The following is a 20,717-nucleotide window of genomic DNA, read 5'->3' as shown; positions in this document are numbered from 1 at the left end:
AATACAACTAAGCCCCTGCTTCCAATCTGTAAATAGCACACCCGACTACCTCATCCCCATATTATTACTTACCCTTTTGCACCCCAGTATCTCTACTTGCACATCATCATCTGCACATCTATCACTCCAGTATTAATGCTAAATTGTAATTTTTTCACCTCTATGGCCTATTTATTGCCTACCTCCCTACATTTGCACACACTACATAGATTTATCTTCGGTGTTATTGACTGTACGTTTGTTTATGTGTAACTCTGCTTTGTTTTATCTTGGCCAGGTCGCAGTTGTAAATGGTTCTCAACTGGCCTACCTGGTTAAATAAAGGTGAAATAAAAATAAAATAAATGTAACAGTCTGGAGTAAAATCTCTTTGCAGTTGGCATTACATTTTGTACTAATCAGTGTTGTCTACTTAGCAGTCTAATTAATCCAGGCATGATGTTTGATTAACCTGACATAGAAGTGATCTAAGTATGAATATGATTAGTTGCATACATGCAATATTGATGAAAACCCTCTTAACTTGGGTATGTGAACTAATGTTAGAAATATCAGGGTAGTTCAAATTAATCTTTGTCGCAGTCATAATATGCGTTTCAATGCTTGCAGTGCTCACACTCTCCAGATAAACCTTTAGCCCCCTCAAGTGGCAAATTGTGAGCACTGATAAATGTAACACAGTCTGGACAATCATTTCCATTGAATGAGCACTTGCATACTTTTCCATACAGTCTTCCAGCGCTTCATACAATTCACAAGGATTCATTAGAAAGACAGCAATTGTATTTACCCCTTTAGTTATAGGAAAACAGCCTGTCACAACCGCTCTAGCCTCACATGACCATCCTTCCAAATGTTGTTTCATTGACTCATGTGAGAAGCCTGAACTTCTAGGCTACACCCACTCATACTCAACCACTGCAGCACACACAAAATGTCAATAGCACTGGCAGAGAAGTAAAAATGCATGAAAGAAAACAGACTAAACTCTTTAAAAAATAGTTGCTTAATTTTAAAACCATAGGCAGCAGAAGTCAAAAACAATTATAGATACAGTATATATACACAGTATAAAACATGGCAATTCGTGTGGTTCTCTATATGACATACATTTCTTGTATGATCGCTGATCTATCATAATGAAATGTTTGATTTGTCCAAAAAAGCAACTTAATAATCACACATTTTTATGTGTAAATGTAAGGTGTCAATGTTAAGAGAACATTCACAATTCACATTAAAACAAGTTTATTTAGAAAACAACTTAAAAATCTATAAAATCAAGTGCATCTCAGTCTTCTTGGAGCAGGCAGGCCGCAGTTTATCCAATGTCCATGTCTGGTCATATCAAGTGCAGCCATGAATGATGCTACCAACAGTGAGATCCCTCTGCTTCCTGTCCACCAGATCATGAAAGTGTGCACACTGAAGCTTCCCAGCCTCTGGCTCAGTGAAGGAGGTCTTGGAGAAGACCACAGAGTCCCCATGGACTTCCACCCCATGGGCCTTGCACAGCTGGTTTGTGAGGGGGACGTCCAGGGCCAGGATGTGGGCCAGCTTGTGGAGGGGGAAGCGGCAGTTCTTGCTGCTGTGTCCGTGGCTGTAGATCAGCAGCAGATCCCTGCGACAGGTCTCTAGGTGCCGGTGCAGGGCACAGCTCTGCAGGAAGTCCAGACTGTGGGCCAATCGGAAGAGTCGTACAGGGTTGCGTTCCATGAAGGCCCGGCTCACTGACAGGGCCAGATGCATGACAGGGGAGGAGCGTATCCGCTCTGGCAGCTCCATGGTGTGCTGTGTGGCACGGCTTGAACCTGGATATATTATACAGGAAATATGAGTCTGTTAAGAGAGCAGACAGTGCACAGTAGATCACCGTGAAGATCAACATGTAGAATCGTCTAGAAATTTATATAAAATGACTGATGATGTTCTATGGTCAGAGGCGATAGGACGACCACCTGTTGCTTTTCAGTACACTCGGCTGTCAGTTTCTCTGGCGTTTCCTCTTTTAGTGAAATTACAAGTCTAATTCGCAGTAACACCATCATTAATCATATGCAGCTCTTTCACACAATATTGGTCCTTTGGCCATTTCCATTTCCTTCATCTCATATGTACCATTGGTGAACCCAACCCGGTCCTCAGAGAGGCTGTGATTCAATTATCTTTAAGAGTCGTGCTCTATATGTCAGCTATTTGTACGAAGACAGCAATTTACCATCCATTTTTTGTGTTTCTTACTCCCAAACTCCCAGTGGATGTCTCAGTAAGTGAGAGTAAAAAAAACAACAAGCTAGAACCTACCCAGGTTGTCTTGTATTTATGTGAACACAATGTTGGCTACAATCCAGGGCCCAGAACTTACGAGTATTTTAACCATGCATCCTTCTTACAGCGGGCAAAGATGCAACATGCATTTCCCAAAACACCACACACAGAGAACAATTGTACGTTGTTGGAGCATGTGTTGATACGGATAGGATCGAAAGGGTGTGCTGCTCTCAGATCAGCTTTCTCCATTCAAATCTTTCCTTAACATTAGAATTATTTCACAAAACTGATGACAGATCAGCCCTTAGAAAGATATTACCACCTATGGCTGCAAATATTGAGGTGGCTTATCACCAATTTGGCACATCATTGCACCAATGTTAAGCTACACATGAAATATGTTGACAAATTACAGACAGTAGCAAAATAGAACTGATTGAACATTAAATGTATTTTAATACGATTGAAAGGGGCCAATAGCTTACTGTTCATATTTTAATGCAGTTCTTATTTTCATTTGAAGCATCTTTTTACACATCGCTTGTTTGTATCAACTGCAAAAACATTGGCAACTTTGTATTTGTAGTCAACTTTGTTCTGAAGTTCTCGGCGTCACAGAGAGACAAATAAACCATGTGATTCTATGTTTAGCGGAGAACTGTGTATAAAGTGAGGTGGGAGGGCAAAAAAAGCATCTAACGACCTGTTTAGCTGTTCGACGAGTGGTCTGTGGCAGGCGTTAGATTATAAGCGTTTAAGTGCAACGTTAATAACAATGGTTTTGGGGAAACAGCTCAGGAATTTACCGACGCTCCTACGAAGGTTCTAGCGACGAACTTAGCTTAAAGATGCATTTGGGAGACTGGGCCCAGGGCTACTCACCCAGGTTGTAGAGGAGACCGAGGGCCTGGAACTCCTCCTGGTTGGGGTGCTTTCCACTGGTGTAGCATTCCAGCAGCCAGCTGAGGCTCTCCTGCAGGTGGGTGTCATTGATGCGGGGGTCGTAGAGGCGCAGGGGCTCCCCACACAGCCGGTAGGAGGCGTAGATCAGGAAGCGGACTGTCCTCTCCAGCACGGCCACACAGTCAGCACCAGACACCCTCTGGATTATCATATCCTGTCTCACACTGCGCAGCCGGTCAAAGACAAAGTCATACACCTAAAAATGCACGGCACAAGAAGAAATGTGTTAATGAAATGTTGCATAAAATAATATGACAAGATAACAGAAGGCATATAGTGGAGATGACTAGCCTCGGTCCATGGACGCAGTGTGGGGGAGGCAGCGATGTTGTCGACGAGGTAGAACACCGTCTTTAGCAGCACAGCTGGTGGTCGCAGGTCACTAGGTCGAGTGGAGTCCTTCCCTGCTGCAGGTCTAGCATACTCCTTTACCACTCCTGAGGGGTCAGCCCTGGGCCAGCATTCCCGCTCAGTACCTGACAACACCTCAAATCGGTGCAGTAAGTTCTGGGCCTCCCTGTCCTGCAGCTCGCGGATAGGGCACATAGACAGGCAGACACCCCTGGGGATGGACTCCTGCCTCCTCTCCTCTTGCACTTCTCGCCATACCCCCTGGTTGTGGTGTTGCCTCCAATCCCTTTCCACGGGCTGTCCTCTCCTTCTGGAGTGGGAACTATTGAAGAGACATTTTTGATCAAGCCTCAAAATACTATCACTGAGAAAGAAGTGGCAAGCGCATAACATTAAATAAGTATAATGGACGCAGTACTAGCGGTCCTTACAAAAGCATGTTCATAGCGGGAATGGCATTATTTCATCCTTCTAGCAGCTTTACATGCAAGGCTGCCATTCAAAATAATTAGTACGAAGAAAATGCCAGTCGACTAAGCACTCCCTGAATGTATAGCTAACGTTAGCTAGCTAGGCTGTGTGCTTGCTTGCCAGTGTTAGCTTACTGTACTTGATTCTACATAATACTGTGCAAGATAATTTTCTTATCCATTTTCTACGATGCTACAGATCATTTACAAATTCATCTTAAAAACGTGGATAAACACTTATATTTAGATCAAAACAAACAAAAACTCACACACGACAAGACGCTCTCTTGTTGTTCATTGGTCAACTGTGACGGCAACAACGTCACTTGCCAGAATGAGCCAATCAGCAACAACGAATTCCACGTTTATCCGGATGGCTTCTACGTCACATCCGGCGAACGGAACTTTAGCAATAACTTGTCACATGTATCAATTCAGTAACGGTGCTAAAAATGTATCCTTGCAGCAATATCATACGGATACAAATGTTTACAATTGAAACACTTCCGAGGTGACGGAAATGTCTTACAATATCAAGTCATTTGAAAAGCACGTAAAATACATTTAATATTGAGGTATACAATATATAAAGTTTTACAAAACAATTCCCATGTTCAGTAATTAAACTATGTTAACAAAACTATAGACTGTACATGCTATACAAGGTTCTCCAATGCTGCTTCACTGTTTGGGGCACTTTTTGGTCAAGCCAAGCTCCTCCAAGACCTGCTGAATCTGAACGGTCTGGCGACTGACCAGCGATGACAGCTCCACCAACTCTGAAAGACCCCTGTGAAGAAGGAAATCCTGTGGTCCCAAAACAAAAATAAACCCACTAGACATTAATTAATTGTTTATCATTTCTTTGGAAAACGTTACAGTGTCTTGAAGTGACACCATAATGTTAGTGTGTTGACCAGTGTAAACACTTAGCTTATGCGTGCATACACATACAGTAAATCAGTCAAAGGGCAAGACTCACTATTAACAAGTTGAAAATTCATAATTGCTTCAAAACACTTAAACAAAAAATAACATCTTAGGTCTCTAATCTATAGTCTTACCCTGAGAGCTGATGTTCTGTGCAGCAGCTTTCATCCCTCTCAGGCACTCAACAGAATTCTCATTCATCCCTCTCAGGCACTCAACAGAATTCTCAGCTCATGCTGAGCTCCCTGTGTGCACTGCAGTAACACTTCCTCACTCATCTTCAGGCTAGCAGTGACTTTATCTGCATGGGTAGGACACATTCAAACACATTCATAGGAAATCATATCCTATGCGTAAGCAATAAATACATGTTTAACTCTGATGTAGGTTTTTCGCTTCACACCAGTAAAGAAAGAATTGAATAACACCAACCCAGAAACGTCATTCTGTCCTCCTCAATGAAGAAGTTCTTCACTGGCAGCTCATGACGTGGGTGTCGACTGCGGTGGCAAAAGGCTTGTATTTCTCTGTGAACTGCTTGACAGCATCAACGGGTGTTAGCGCTGTGATCTGAAAATCTAATGTTGTTTGATTGTTTTACATGTTTACAAGCAATTTATCTTTTATAATTCAAATCAATAACCATCCCACAATAATAACACAGGCAAAACAAAAAGGAGAACAACTTTTTCAGCTTCACAACTTGTTTACATAAATCAAAGATTGTTTAGGATGTATTGAGAGAAATTACCTCTGACCTGTAAATCGAGCTGGTCATAAAGCTGCTTGTTCTTCTCATGGACTTCCTTCCGTAGCTGCTCCTCTTCCTCCATCACTGATAAAATACAACCCCCACCTCAAATTTCTGGCTATTATTCTCCATCTGAAATCAAACAGAACAGAGTAGATTAAGAAAAAGGTTCATCCTAATGGGTGAAATACCAATAGAACATGTTGTCCAATTTAGAAAAACACTCAATACAACCGTTAGTAGTTACCTTTGCTGTGAGGTAGGCCAACAAGAATCTCTGCATCTCTTGGAGTCTCTTTTCATGTTCATTGTTCCTTTCAGGTTCTACTGTTGCATTTGGTAAGACTGTCTTGTCTGTAGTATAGGTGAGACATGGCATGTTATCTTATTGTTGGTTTGTTATCATCATGATCTGAATAAAAGGACAGTTTACCTTTAAAATGGCAGATACATCAATGTCTGGGCGAAGACAGTGACCATCTAAGATTGTGTATTGCAGAATACTTGTTCCAAATTGTGAAGGCTCAAGGACACTGGACATCATTGCTGGAGGATAAAAAGGGTTGTGTTGCAAGTAAGCATATCATCTCAGACTTGGGCTTTCGACACTTAACCAACTCCACATGGCCAAAGACATTGGGAAAATAAACAGGTTTCCCATGGTAGATCACAGCCAAACATCTCACTGATCATTGGAAGCACTCACGAGTAGGATTGCGAAATGACTGAGGAGCCATAGAACGCTTTGCGGGAGCCCACCCGGGGTTTATCACCACCTGGTTTAGGTGGGGCAGGCCTTGGTGGCACGAAGGTGGACTCATTGGTGAGGGAATTGTTCTGTGGAAAAGTACATGGGTGCAATGAGTTCAAATTGTGAGAACTCTAACTACTAATAAAAATTTAAAAAAAGAAGAGATCAGCAAATGACATTAACTCATAACACTACCCTGGCGAGAGGTGCCTTTCCAACAGTTCCACTGTTGTTGTTCTTGCTGTTTTCACTCACAGCTTTGGAACTGAAAATAACATAAAACTTTAAACATGTAGCCTAAGGGTAAATGCAGCTAATAAAAGATGGTGAGATCCACAAGATAGTGACAGCACATAAGTTAACCTTACGTATCCGTACAGATTTTCTTGTAACGTGTCCACAACAACACTGCTAGTTAGCAGCTGATAGCACCATCACAGTTAAATTGTGTAATGTAATTATTGTCAACTAGTGATGGGTCGTTCGCTAACGAGTCGGCTCTAAGAGCCGGCTCTTGTAGGTGAACGTTGGGAGCCGGCTCGCATATCAGAAGAGCCAAATCTATTTATAAAAATATACAAAAATTAAGATATAAATAATCAAAAGATTTAAATGAATAGAATTAACTAATTCAAAGAACAAAAAAAAAAAAGATAATATAGGCCTAAATGCTCAAGCGCACACACATTCGTTCTGACTGTCTACTCAGACTAACAGCCTCACCTGTTGATCTTGTCAATCAGACACGCAATGTCAACCAATGAACCAAAGATGCGTGAGGGAGGGCCAAGCCTACTCACTCACAGTCGCACACTTAGCAGCCGAGGAGAGAGAGGAAGGACAGCTGTGAAAACAACAGCTGGAAAATGAGTCGAAAGCACAGTAGCATTTGGATGCATTTTAATAATGTAGAGAATGTTAGAGCACAGTGTAGAATTTGCCAAAACAAAATCTCATATAAAGCCGGTTCTACGCACAACCTACACCGGCATATGCGAACTGTGCACCCAACTGTGAAGCTAGCTGAAGCTGAGCTTTGAGAAACTAGTGGGCTTGCTTGTGATAGTGGTGGAGCCAGCACCTCCACACGTGGAGATGTATCCACTCAGTCAATTAGGCCTACTCCGCGACCCACAGCAACGCAGTCTTCTATGGACCAGTTTATGCCAAAGTCTATGTCTGTAGCAAAACAAGGCCAAATTGATATTGCATTGGCTAAAATGATTGCCACCAATTTCCAGCCATTTTCGATCGTGGAGGACAGAGGTTTCAGAAATTATAGCAATAGTCTAAATCCAATGTACACAATTCCAAGCAGGAAAACCCTTTCAAAATCACTTATTCCAGAACTGTACGAGAGCACACAGGCTTCAGTGCGGGAAAGAGTCCAAAAAGCAACTGCAGTTTGCCTTACCACTGACTGCTGGACATCAAGGGTAACCGCTTCTTACATGTCGGTTACATGTCACTTCATTTAAGACTTTCGATGTCTAGCTGTCTTCTGGACTGCTTTGAGTTCAGCGAGAGACACACCTCAGAGAACTTGACAGAGGAACTGTTGAGTGGCCAGAGAATGGCAAGTAGATGGAAAAGTGGTCTGTTGTGTTAGCGACAATGCAGCTAACATAACCAAAGCCATGAAAATGTTCAAATGGACCCATCATCCATGTCTTTCCCACACAATCAACCTGATTGTAAGAGATGCTCTGAAGGTGATGAAGCCCACTGTGGACAAAGTGAAAGCAGCTGTGGAATACTTCCACAGGAGCACAGTAGGTGCTGAAAAACTAAAGTCTACACAACGCCAGATGGTGATGCCTGAACTGAGGCCTAAACAAAACTGCACTACAAGGTGGAATTCAACATTTTATATGTTGAAGCGGTTTCTTGAGTCAAAGGATGCCATCATCTCTACTGTCATCTCTATTGTCAATGCACCTGTTGATGCTCTGACCCAAGAGGAATGGGAGGTGGTGGAGGAGGTGGAGGAGGTGTGCAGAGTCCTGGAACCCTTTGAGCAGGTCACAGTGGAGATCAGCAGAGAGAGGTACAGTAAGCAGTTATTACTACATCATTATTTAATCCAGTATTATATATGTATATGAGAGGTAGATGAGAATGTAGTATCAGTAGACAAAACATGAACCTGAACTAATAAGTTACTGTTCTTTCTTTTCAGCTATGGACAGCCTCAAAAATGATACTTCTGTGTAAGGGTCTGCAGCGAATCACAGCCAGCCGCCAGAGAGAAGCAAATGTAACCACAGGGCATGTGACAGAGTTGATGGACACCCTATATTCATCAATGGACAGAAAGTTCCACAGAACGGAATATAATCACGTGCTATCAGAAACTGTTATTTTTCTTTGATATGGTGCAATATTCTATTATGCTGTTCAAATTGTATTTGTTTTGAATGGTTAGATTTATATGCACTTTGTTTATGTACATTCAAAAGTTATACTTTAAATGCAAATGTTTAATAGCATTTTTTCATTACAAACCAATGGATTTTTAAATACATTGTGGTTAAGGTACAGTATGATTTCATTTAATAATTTATTTAGAATCGTTTTAACACCAAGCATTGTCAAACCAAGCATTGTCAAAAATACAAAACATATTTTTTTTAAGAGCCGTTTAGGAGCCAAAATACAATAATTTGTTAATTTGACAAAAATATGTTAATCACACTGGATCTATTAGACTTTAGAATTGCATTGGGGGCATACTTATTTCACTGTTTAGCCTTACCTATGGAGTGTGGATCAATGACATGGGGTACCAGTCTGCTCAGTGACACCCAGAGAACATTAGGGTCATAGCTCTTATTGCGGGACTCTGAAACCACTGTGAATTGAGCAACATTTATTGTACCAGTCAACCTACGATGTGAATTGAACACTATTCCAGAGGGAAAACAATAAGATGTGGATGTTTTGGTAGCCAGATAACGCTGAGGAGGACTTTGGGGGAAAAGCACTTTATTGCTCCACATTCCAACACTCCAACCTTGTTTAACATTATCTAGTCTAAGCATGGCAGGATTCCACCAATTGTAACCTTCTGCATCACTTTCAAATGGGGACTTTTATTTTGAAGGCAACATGATGACTAAATGACTACTGACCAGTAGCACTCACGTCTGCAGCCATGAAGTGCTTTGAAAGGCTGGTCATGGCTCACATCAACATCATTATCCCAGAAACCCTAGACCCACTCCAATTTGCATACCGGCCCAACAGATCCACAGATGACGCAATCTCTATTGCACTCAACACTGCCCTTTCCTACCTGGACAAAAGGAACACCTATGTCAGAATGCTATTCATTGACTACAGCTCAGCGTTCAACACCATAGTGCCCTCAAAGCTCATCACTAAACTACGGATTCTGGGACTAAACACCTCCCTCTGCAACTGGTACCTGGACTTCCTGACGGGCCGCCCTCAGGTGGTAAGGGTAGGTAACAACACATCCGTCACGCTGATCCTCAACATGGGGCCCCTCTGGGGTGCACGCTTAGTCCCCTCCTGTACTCCCTGTTCACTCATGATTGCATGGCCAGGCACGACTCCAACACCATCATCAAGTTTGCCGATGACACAACAGTGGTAGGCCTGATCACCAACAACGATGAGACAGCCTATAGGGAGGTCAGAGAGCTGGCCGTGTGGTGCGAGGACAACCTCTCCCTCAACGTGATCAAGACAAAGGAGATGATTGTGGACTACAGGAAAAGGAGGACTGAGCACGGCTCCATTCTCATCGACGGGGCTGCAGTGGAGCAGGTTGAGAGCTTCAAGTTCCTTGGTGTCCACATCACCAACAAACTATCATGATCCAAACACACTAAGACAGTCGTGAAGAGGGCACGACAAAGCCTATTCCCCTCAGGAGACTGAAAAGATTTGGCATGGGTCCTCAGATCCTCAAAAGGTTCTACAGCTGCACCATCGAGATGATCATGACTGCTTGCATCACTTCCTGGTATGGCAACTGCTCGGCCTCTAACCGCAAGGCACTACAGAGGGTAGTGCGTACGGCCCAGTACATCACTGGGGCCAAGCTTCCTGCCATCCAGGACCTCTATACCAGGCGGTGTCAGAGGAAGGCCCTAAAAATGGTCAAAAACTCCAGCCACCCTAGTCATAGACTGTTCTCTCAGCTACCGCACTGCAAGCGGTACCGGAGTGCCAAGTCTAGGTCCAAAAGGCTTCTTAACAGCTTCTACCCCCAAGCCATAAAAACAGCTAATCAAAAGGCTACCCAGACCCCTCTTTTACACTGCTGCTACTCTGTTAATCTATGCATAGTCACTTTAACTCTACATGTACCTATTACCTCAATTACTTCAACTAACCGGTGCCCCCGCACATTGACTCTGTACCGGTACCCCGCCCCTGTATATAGCCTCGCTATTGTTATTTTACCGCTGCTGTTTAATGATTTGTTACTTTTATTTTCTATTTTTTACCTATCTATACTTAACTTTTTTTCCTTAAAACTTCTTAAAGCATTGTTGGTTAAGGGCTTGTAAGTAAGCATTTCACTGTTCTTGTCACGATCGTCATAATTATTGGACCAAGATGCAGCGTGCTATGTTTCCATCCCTTTTATTAGGAAGAGATAACTAAAAGAACAAAAACCATAGCGCGAACAAAACAAAACGGGAAGCTCAAAATAGTTCTAACAGGCAACTATACATAGTCAAGATCCCACAAATCACAATGGGGAAATCGCTACCTAAATATGATCCCCAATCAGAGACAACGATAAACAGCTGCCTCTGATTGGGAACCATACCAGGCCAACATAGACATATAATTCCCCTAGATAACCCAACCCGACCTAACCAACATAGAGAATAAACAGCTCTCTATGGTCAGGGCGTGACAGTTCTACACCTGTTGTATTCGGCGCATGTAACAAATTCTATTCGATTTGAAATGCAAATTCTACTATTGTGGCTAATCCTATATTGTGGTTAGCTTCACAACACATAACCGGGTCCGGTCAAGCCATACTAGCCGGATGAAGATAGCTGGCTGTTTATAACGTTTGTTTTGGGCAACAGGGTTAAGTAGCTGGCTAGCTAGTTATTTCAATAGGAGAACAACAAGTGGCTACCAGGCTAATACTTACTCACATGGATTCCTAAACCATTGCTAAGAATATTGAAAATGACTGCAGTTTCTACTGGTCATTGTTTTCAGACTGGTTGCATTGGTGCTAGCTAGCTACCACATAAGTTGCTAATAACATCTGTACCAAAGATAATTGTAAACATTTTTGAAACTGATCTAATTTCAAATGCTCACAAAGACGTTTTCACATTCGGTCGAACAAATAATGCCTTATTACCAACGCAGTATTTTACAGCTTTGACAGTGATCGTAATGGTGGTGGTTGGCGTGACGTGCAAATTCAGTACACACGACGTGTATAGTTTTTGACATGCAAAGACCCAAACGGGTCTTATATTGTCATATAATTATAAATACAGTTTATGCAGGTTTTATAGAAATGTTCTGTAAAAATAGCCTCTAAAATATATGGTAACAGACCATACATGTCTCAATTTTGGTTTTCTTGGAAAGTTGTGAGTGCTATTATATGATACAATATCATTACTTGTTGCATTTACAACTTCTATCATCAACTGATTTCAGCCAGTGTGTGGCAGTGGATTGACTGCATTGTTCTAATGGAATGTTGGCAAACTTTTTTGGTTTATGGAAAAAGTGGACTCTTTCCTTTTGGCTGATCCATTTGTGGTTTCACTATGGGTGAAAAAAGAGTTGGGTAACGTGGAATCGGTGAGGGTAACCAGAAGTGTTCTAGTGATAATTGTTTGTGTTTCTGTTGGTCAGAGGGAGAATGCGCTCGGAATACAACGAATGGGAGCAAGAAAAGTGAATTGTTTCTTTCTCAAGAAAAGAGCGCCAATGAAAAGAGTGATCACTGGGGTTGTAGATAAATATAAAAGTTGACCAGCTGAGGGGAAAGAATCCCTGTGTATGTGATGCTCGTCGTTTGATGCGACGCAGACAGGGTGGTGAGAGTGGGGAAACAGAGTCATTGTCTGTTCTTTTGAGTTTTGAAGATGAGTGTTAATTGTCTGTGTTAATTGTCTGTGTTAATTGTAGGGGTGCCCATGGAGCTGGGGATCCGAAATGTCCCGTGAGAGAGATGCAGGTTGAGGTTTCCAGGGTTAGAGTGGTGCAGAAGTTGTCATATGCTGAGGCAGTGAAGAAAGTAGAGGAAGATGGGTAAGGGGAGGAGTGGTGAGAGTAGTAGAGGTATACCAGTACAGAGGGATAGGACAAAAAGTGATACGTTTCAGTAAGATTGGATTTTTAGCATTTATAGCAATGGTTATCAACTGTACTGCAGGGATGGAACCGAAGTCGCAGAAAATTGAGGTTGTGGTGACAGGTGCAGAGAGGTATTTGGGTGTGCGAGACTTGACATCAGAAGAGTTACAGGGTGTGTTAAGTGGTGATGTCCCATCCTTTTAGGATGAGGGCACGAGGTAGGAATAAATACATTTAATTAGTGGAGTATGGTGGTTTTAATTTAATATAAGTTTGAAATTAGTGAGTGTAGTGTTAGATGGTAGGGTATTTATTTAGTAATTTTTTATTTTTCAAGCAAAGTATAAGGGAGTTGTACTCCAGTCTAGTAGGTGGCGGCAATGCAACAAATTGGATGCCATCCGCCGTTAAACCCCAGAAGAAGTATATTTGTCTTGAAAATAGTTGGATAATGTTGAACAGCACCACATCGATACGTGCTACTGGTTTAGACCTCACGCATTAACCAAGCTGTACATCGATATTTTCAAGACCATTGCAAGTTTGTGTATTATTGCAGTACATTTGAGGCAACAACATGCAGTTTGTATATGAAAGCTAGATAGCTCGCGTGGGCTAAGTAAGTGAGCTATACACAGGGCAAGAAGCTAGCTACAATGCCAAGTAGGCACATTGTTGTGTAACTATCAAGCTAGCTATAACAATATCGTTTAACTAAAGTTAGTTAGCTAATAAACACTGGTTGAATCAACTTTGTTTCCACGTCATTTCAATGAAATTACGTCTTTACCCAGTGGGGTAGGTAAATGGACGTTGTCAAGTTCTGAAAAACATGTAACTATGTCAATCTAACTAACACCAGCTCCCAAAAATAGTTATAGTAACGTGAACTCGTACTCGCTAAACACCAGTCTCAACGTCAGCAGTGAAGAGGCGACTCCGGGATGCTGGCCTTCTAGGCAGAGTTGCAAAGAAAAAGCCATAATCTCAGACTGGCCAATACAAATAAAAGATTAAGATGGGCAAAAGAACACAGACACTGGACAGAGGAACTCTGCCTAGAAGGCCAGCATCCCGGAGCTGCCTCTTCACTGTTGACGTTGAGACTGGTGTTTTGCGAGTACTATTTAATGAAGCTGCCAGTTGAGGACTTGTGAGGCGTCTGTTATTCAAACTAGAAACTCTAATGTACTTGTCCTCTTACTCGGTTGTGCAACGGAGCCTCCCACTCTTTCTATTCTGGTTAGAGCCAGTTTGCTCTGTTCTGTGAAGGGAGTAGTACACAGCGTTGAACGAGATCTTCAGTTTCTTGGCAATTTCTTGCATGAAATAGCCTTCATTTCTCAGAACAAGAGTAGACTGATGAGTTTCAGAAGAAAGTTCTTTGTTTCTGGCCATTTTGAGCCTGTAATCAAACCCAGAAATACTGATGCTCCAGATACTCAACTAGTCTAAAGAAGGACAGTTTTAATTGCTTATTTAATCAGCACAACAGTTTTCAGCTGTGCTAACATAATTGTAAAAAGGTTTTCTAATGATCAATTAGCCTTTTAAAATGATAAACTTGGATTAGCTAACACAACGTGCCATTGGAACACAGGAGTGATGGCGCCTCTTCAACCTCAGGAGGCTGAAGAAATTCGGCTTGTCACCAAAAGCACTCACAAACTTCTACAGATGCACAATCGAGAGCATCCTGTCGGGCTGTATCACCGCCTGGTACGGCAACTGCTCCGCCCACAACCGCAAGGCTCTCCAGAGGGTAGTGAGGTCTGCAGAACGCATCACCGGGGGCAAACTACCTGCCCTCCAGGACACCTACACCACCCGATGTCACAGGAAGGCCATAAAGATCATCAAGGACAACAACCACCCAAGCCACTGCCTGTTCACCCCGCTATCATCCAGAAGGCGAGGTCAGTACAGGTGCATCAAAGCAGGGACCGAGAGACTGAAAAACAGCTTCTATCTCAAGGCCATCAGACTGTTAAACAGCCACCACTAACATTTAGCGGCCGCTGCCAACATACTGACTCAACTCCAGCCACTTTAAAAATGGGAATTGATGGAAATTATGTAAAAATGTACCACTAGCCACTTTAAACAATGCCACTTAATATAATGTTTACATACCCTACATTACCCATCTCATATGTATATACTGTACTCTATATCATCTACTGCATCTTGCCATCTTTATGTAATACATGTACCACTAGCCACTTTAAACTATGCCACTTTATGTTTACATACCCTACAGTACTCATCTCATATGTATATACCGTACTCTATACCATCTACTGCATCTTGCCATGCCGTTCTGTACCACCACTCATTCATATATCTTTATGTACATATTCTTCATCCCTTTACACTTGTGTGTGTGTATAAGGTAGTAGTTGTGGAATTGTTAGGTTAGATTACTTGTTGGTTATTACTGCATTGTCGGAACTAGAAGCACAAGCATTTCGCTACACTCGCATTAACATCTGCTAACCATGTGTATGTGACTAATAAAATTTGATTTGATTTGATAATGGGCCTCTGTATAGTTGAAGTCAGAAGTTTACATACACTTAGGTTGGAGTCATTAAAACTTGTTTTTCAACCACTCTACAAATTTCTTGTTAACAAACTATAGTTTTGGCAAGTCGGTAAGGACATCTGCTTTGTGCATGACACAAGTAATTTTTTCAACAATTCTTTACAGAGATTATTTCACTTATAATTCACTGTATCACAATTCCAGTGGGTCAGAAGTTTACATACACTAAGTTGACTGTGCTTTAAACAGCTTGGAAAATTACAGAAAATGTCATGGCTTTAAAAGCTTCTGATAGGCTAATTGATATCGTTTAAGTCAATTGGAGGTGTACCTGTGAATGTATTTCAAGGCCTACCTTCAAACTCAGTGCCTCTGCTTGACATCATGGGAAAATCAAAAGAAATCAGCCAAGACCTCAGCAAAAAAATTGTAGACCTCAACAAGTCTGGTTCATCCTTGGGAGTAATTTCCAAATGCCTGAAGGTACCACGTTCATCTGTACAAACAATAGTACGCAAGTATAAACACCATAGGACCACACAGCCGTCATACCGCTCAGGAAGGAGAAGCATTCTGTCTCCTAGAGATGAATGTACTTTGGTGTGAAAAGTGCAAATCAATCCCAGAACAACAGCAATGGACCTTATGAAGATGCTGGAGGAAACAGGTACAAAAGTATCTATATCCACAGTAAAACGAGTCCTATATCAACATAACCTGAAAGGCGCTCAGCAAGGAAGAAGCCACTGCTCCAAAACCGCCATAAAAAAGCCAGACTACGTTTTGCAACTGCACATGGGGACAAAGATTGTACTTTTAGGAGAAATGTCCTCTGGTCTGATGAAACAAAAATAGAACTGTTTGGCCATAATGACCATTGTTATGTTTGGAGGAAAAAGGAGGAGGCTTGCAAGCTGAAGAACACCATCCCAACCGTGAAGCACGGGGATGGCTGCATCATGTTGTGGAGGTGCTTAGCTGCAGGAGGGATTGGTGCACTTCACAAAATAGATGGCATCATGAGGTAGGAAAATTCTGTGGATATATTGAAGCGACATCTCAAGACGTCAGTCAGGAAGTTAAAGCTTGGTCGCAAATGGGTCTTCCAAATGGACAATGACCCCAAGCATACTTCTAAAGTTGTGGCAAAATGGCATAAGGACAACAAAGTCAAGGTATTGGAGTGGCCATCACAAAGCCCTGACCTCACAATCCCATAGAAACTTGTGGGCAGAACTGAAAAAGCGTGTGCGTTCAAGGAGGCCGACAAATCTGACTCAGTTACACCAGCTCTGTCAGGAGGAATGGGCCAAAATTCACCCAACTTATTGTGGGAAGCTTGTGGAAGGTTACCCAAAATGTTTGACCCAAGTTAAACAATTTAAAGGCAATGTTACCAATTACTAATTGAGTGTATGTACATTTCTGACCCACTAGGAATGTGATGAAAGAAATAAAAGCTGAAAGAAATCATTCTCTCTACTATTATTGACATTTCACATTCTTAAAATAAAGCGGTGATCCTAACTGACCTAAGACAGGTAATTTTTACTAGGATTAAATGTCAGGAATTGTGAGAAACTGAGTTTAAATGTATTTGGCTAAGGTGTATGTAAACTTCCGACTTCAACTGTAGATATTCCATTTAAAAAATCAGCCGCTTCCAGCTACAAGTAATTTACAACATTAACAATGTCTACACTGTATTTCTGATCAATTTGATGTTATTTTAATGGACAAAATGTGCTTTTCTTTCAAAAACAAGGACATTTCTAAGTGACCCCAAACTTTTGAACGGTAGTTGACTTTAGCATTGGCAAATTTGTTTAGTCTCGTAGTGAGGAGCCTGTAAAACGTTGCTAGATTCATAAACATATTTTTGAAATTTATTGGGAAAAATTATTTAACTATAAAACTAGCTAGCCGGCTATGGGTAACTGTAGCTAGCTACCTGACAGGAGTGCTAGCTAGATACGTTAGCTTACTAGGTACATTAATAGCTTTAGGGTGGTTGTTTTTTAAGCTCCACTTCAAGATTTCCACCAAGGACGTTGCCTCTCCGATCACCACTCTCTCGCTTGGGCAAGGGACATTTTAAGGTACACTCGGATGTGATGATGTGATACGTCATTCAAGGGCTGAGAGCTGTCTACTTTGAGTTTGAAATGGCTTGACATGTACAAAATGGCTTGACTATGCTCAGTGGAGATGGCAAGAACACAACAGACCCCTACTCTTCTCCCCCCTGAGTGTGCACTTGCTCACTCCTCATGAATTGAAACATTGTATTGGTATTAACATGGGCTTAACTAATTGTGTAACATATTATTTTACTCCATGTTTAGTGGGACTGAACCGAAGTGCAGGCTCTGTATTGCTGTAACAGTGCCTAGTTGATAGATGTTGGATCTTAGGGATTACATATGGATGTCAAGCATTGAGTTTTATACAGCTTTGATGAATCTTCTTCAGTTGAACAAGCGTATATTGACAGTACATGTACAATAATGCAGTGTTCTGCAACTCCAGTCCTGGCAATTTACTGCATGTGCATGCTTTTGTTCAAGCCCATTAATATCACCTAATTCAAATCATGGTCTTCAGCCTTTGGGCCAGCTAACCAACATCTGTAAGGATGTGTTTAAGAGACAACAAGTGCTCATTGTGCAGATGTATTTATGTTTTCAATAAATATTTGAACTGCCAAAATAAAGGAAACACCAACATAAGGGTCTTAATAGGTCGCTGAACCACCAGAACAGTTTCAATGCGCCTTGGCATAGATTCTACAAGTGTCTGGAACTCTATTGGAGGGATGCGACACCATTGTACAACAGTACAACAAATTCAAAATGATGAGTAAAAAATAAATTAACTACAAATTACTACAGCTTCAAACACCACAAATACAGTTATTCCATCCAAACAGTTGAAGTTCTCAACATGAAAGAGGCACCAGAGAGTCAAGATGTAGGGAGTTTTGTAGGCTGTTCAAAAAATGGGGGCACCAAAACTGATGGCGGATTTACCTAAATCAGTACGTAGTTGTGGAACCTTGAGTTAACCATCCCTGTGAACGGGTTTGGCGTGTTATATGTTTACATTTTAACAGTGAAGTGATAAACAAAGAGGGAATAATGATGTGATCTATGGGACTTTAGTGAGGACCATCCCTTTGATACAGGATGCAGTGATGCGTATTAAAACACTTATGATAAAGTGAAGGGCGCTATGGTAGACTGCATCCAAAGGTTTAAGAGTAGTGGCTGCCGCATTCCGATAAATGGTGTCACTGTAGACAAGAACTGACAGGAAAGTTGACTGTACAATCTGCTTCCTGCTGTTTAGGGAGAGGTATGATCTAGTTATATAAAATAAGCCTTTAAATCTCAGCTTCTTAACTAGCTCTTCTGTATGTAATTTTTTTTAAACGTCAAATTATTGTCAATCCAAAAGGCCAGATATTTAAAGGATGAAATAACCATCCAATGCATAAATGTGTAAGCCATCTGAAATATTTCTAAGAGAATTAGAAAACAACATGCATTAAGTACTAAGTTTAAATCAACAAGGATTTTCTGCAAGGCGGAATTGCAGCTCCAACAGCCTGGTCAGTCATAGGGGCAATAGCATACGTAAGTTTCATCTGCATACAGATGATTGTTACAGGTTTTTGCAGATTGACCAATATTATTTGTATAAATAGTTAAGAGGTCCCAAAATCTACCCCCCGCGGGTTACCTTTAGTAATATCGAGGTTACTTGACACCATCAGAAAGCACAGATTGTGTCTTGTCTGACAGATAGTTTCCAAACCCCTTGCAAGACGTCTGGTCGAGGCCCATTTCAGACAACCTTTGAATAAGTAGGGGATGCTCAACAGTATCAAAGGCCTTGGATAGGTCTATAAATATGGCAGCCCAGTGATTCCTATGATCTGAGCAATTTAGTATAATATTTAAGAAACTGTGCTGTGTCCAGGTCTGAAACCAGACTGGTACACATTAACAATATCATTGTTAAAAAAAGGTACTTGACAGTTTGCCAGTGATTGTAATATTTTCGCAAGATTAGTTTAGGAATTGGGCAGTAGTTATCTAGGTCAGGATCTCCACCAAGGGGGAGGGCATCTGCTGCCTTCCAGATATTAGGGATAGCACCAGAAGCAATTGTTAAATACAAATGTGGGTCAAAGGTTCTAAAATGAGGGGGGCAGAATGCTGCAGTAGAAAGGGATCGTGTGTATTTTTTGTTGTTGTTGACATAAATGTTTTGCAAGACACTTAATACATAATTGACATGAAATGGTTAAAATGGGAAAAAAAGGGTGAGAGCAGAGAATGATGCACTTCCAGACCATGTTTAGAGGTGAATATAGGACTCCCTCTAGTGGAACTTGAGGTATTTTCAGAAACCATTCTGTCAAATAGATGGCCAGCGGAGGATAAATGGTTATTAAAAGTACCAACAATGTCATTTGTGTGTCTGTTATGGGAGCAGAGGCATGTCATGACCTGCTGGGGCAAAGACTTGACCACATTCCAGAATTTAGCTGGATTTCCACCCCTCTCAGATACACAATTCAAGAAGTACGTTGACTTTGCTTTTCTAACCAGAGTAAGACATCTATTTTTCAAAGAGCGAGAGAGCACACACCCTCCCACACATACAACCCCAGGTCATACAGGAAATGCTGCTCATTGCAAGTGTTCAATTGGGTGGTGATCTGGTAACAGACACACACACTTTAAACCCCCTATTCGCCTTTGAGACCTATTTTAAAGTCAGATCTTTTCTTCTAGCCATGGTAGCCAAAATACTGGGCAACTGGGCATTTTTATACATGACCCTAAGCATGTTGGGATGTTAATTGCTTTATTAACTCAGTAACCACACCTGTGTGGAAGCACCTGCTTTCAATATACTTTGAATTCCTAATGGTTTCCTTTATTATGGCAGTTACCTGTAGTTTACATGTTGTCAACAATCCTTTGATTCTAAGCCAACCACGCCTGTTTTTGTCCATGGTTGCGCACACATCGCTTTTGTTGCTGAACAACCCACCCTTCCATAATGCATGACCTCCAAGGTTCATCATAAGACTTCTTCCAGTCAGCCACAAGGGGTCAGGTTTGTCCTCTGAGAATGTAACAAATATCCTGTATTTTCTGCTTCATTGTTCGGGGATTGAACATGACTAGGTAAATTAGAGATGCATAGGGTCAGACATTATTCTTGTTATCAATCGAGAGAAGGTATCATGCAACAAATGTCTCAAATAGTAGAGAAACTTCTTAAGGATCTGACATCGTAATGCACAATTGTCATGTGAAGCGCAGAATCTCAGGCAGTAAACAGGAGAATTGA

The 20,717-nt window shown here is 41.5% G+C and overlaps 1 protein-coding gene across 2 annotated transcripts; it reads right to left on the bottom strand.

Annotated features, from left to right (window-relative positions):
* Positions 1-988: 988 nt before the first annotated feature.
* sac3d1 (SAC3 domain containing 1) lies at positions 989-4,457 on the bottom strand. Of its 2 annotated transcripts, none has more exons than XM_071345192.1 (4): positions 4,325-4,457; positions 3,526-3,907; positions 3,154-3,430; positions 989-1,811 (listed from the first exon to the last, which is right to left on the bottom strand). In XM_071345192.1, the coding sequence occupies exons 1-4, from the start codon at positions 4,351-4,353 to the stop codon at positions 1,348-1,350; spliced, it is 1,152 nt and encodes a 383-aa protein (XP_071201293.1). In that variant the 5' UTR covers positions 4,354-4,457; the 3' UTR covers positions 989-1,347. The 2 variants fall into 2 exon arrangements, with proteins under 2 accessions (XP_071201293.1, XP_071201294.1); XM_071345193.1 differs by lacking the exon at positions 4,325-4,457 and adding an exon at positions 4,017-4,301.
* Between the last annotated feature and the right edge of the window lie 16,260 nt (positions 4,458-20,717).

Source organism: Salvelinus alpinus, chromosome 16 (genome assembly GCF_045679555.1).
Source record: "Salvelinus alpinus chromosome 16, SLU_Salpinus.1, whole genome shotgun sequence".
Classification (NCBI taxonomy): Eukaryota; Metazoa; Chordata; class Actinopteri; order Salmoniformes; family Salmonidae; genus Salvelinus; species Salvelinus alpinus.
Note: the sequence above shows the minus strand (reverse complement) of the source record. Positions and strands in the feature narration are given on the sequence as shown.

What these genes read in the sequence shown, in the direction of transcription:
- sac3d1 (XM_071345192.1), bottom strand. Translation starts at nt 4,353, where the DNA reads ATGAACAACAAGAGAGCGTCTTGTCGTGT. An exon ending in AAGAGAGCGTCTTGTCGTGT is followed by an intron (nt 3,908 to 4,324) that starts GTGAGTTTTTGT and finishes TCTCTTCAATAG; the next exon opens with TTCCCACTCCAGAAGGAGAG. An exon ending in CACTGCGTCCATGGACCGAG is followed by an intron (nt 3,431 to 3,525) that starts GCTAGTCATCTC and finishes GTGCATTTTTAG; the next exon opens with GTGTATGACTTTGTCTTTGA.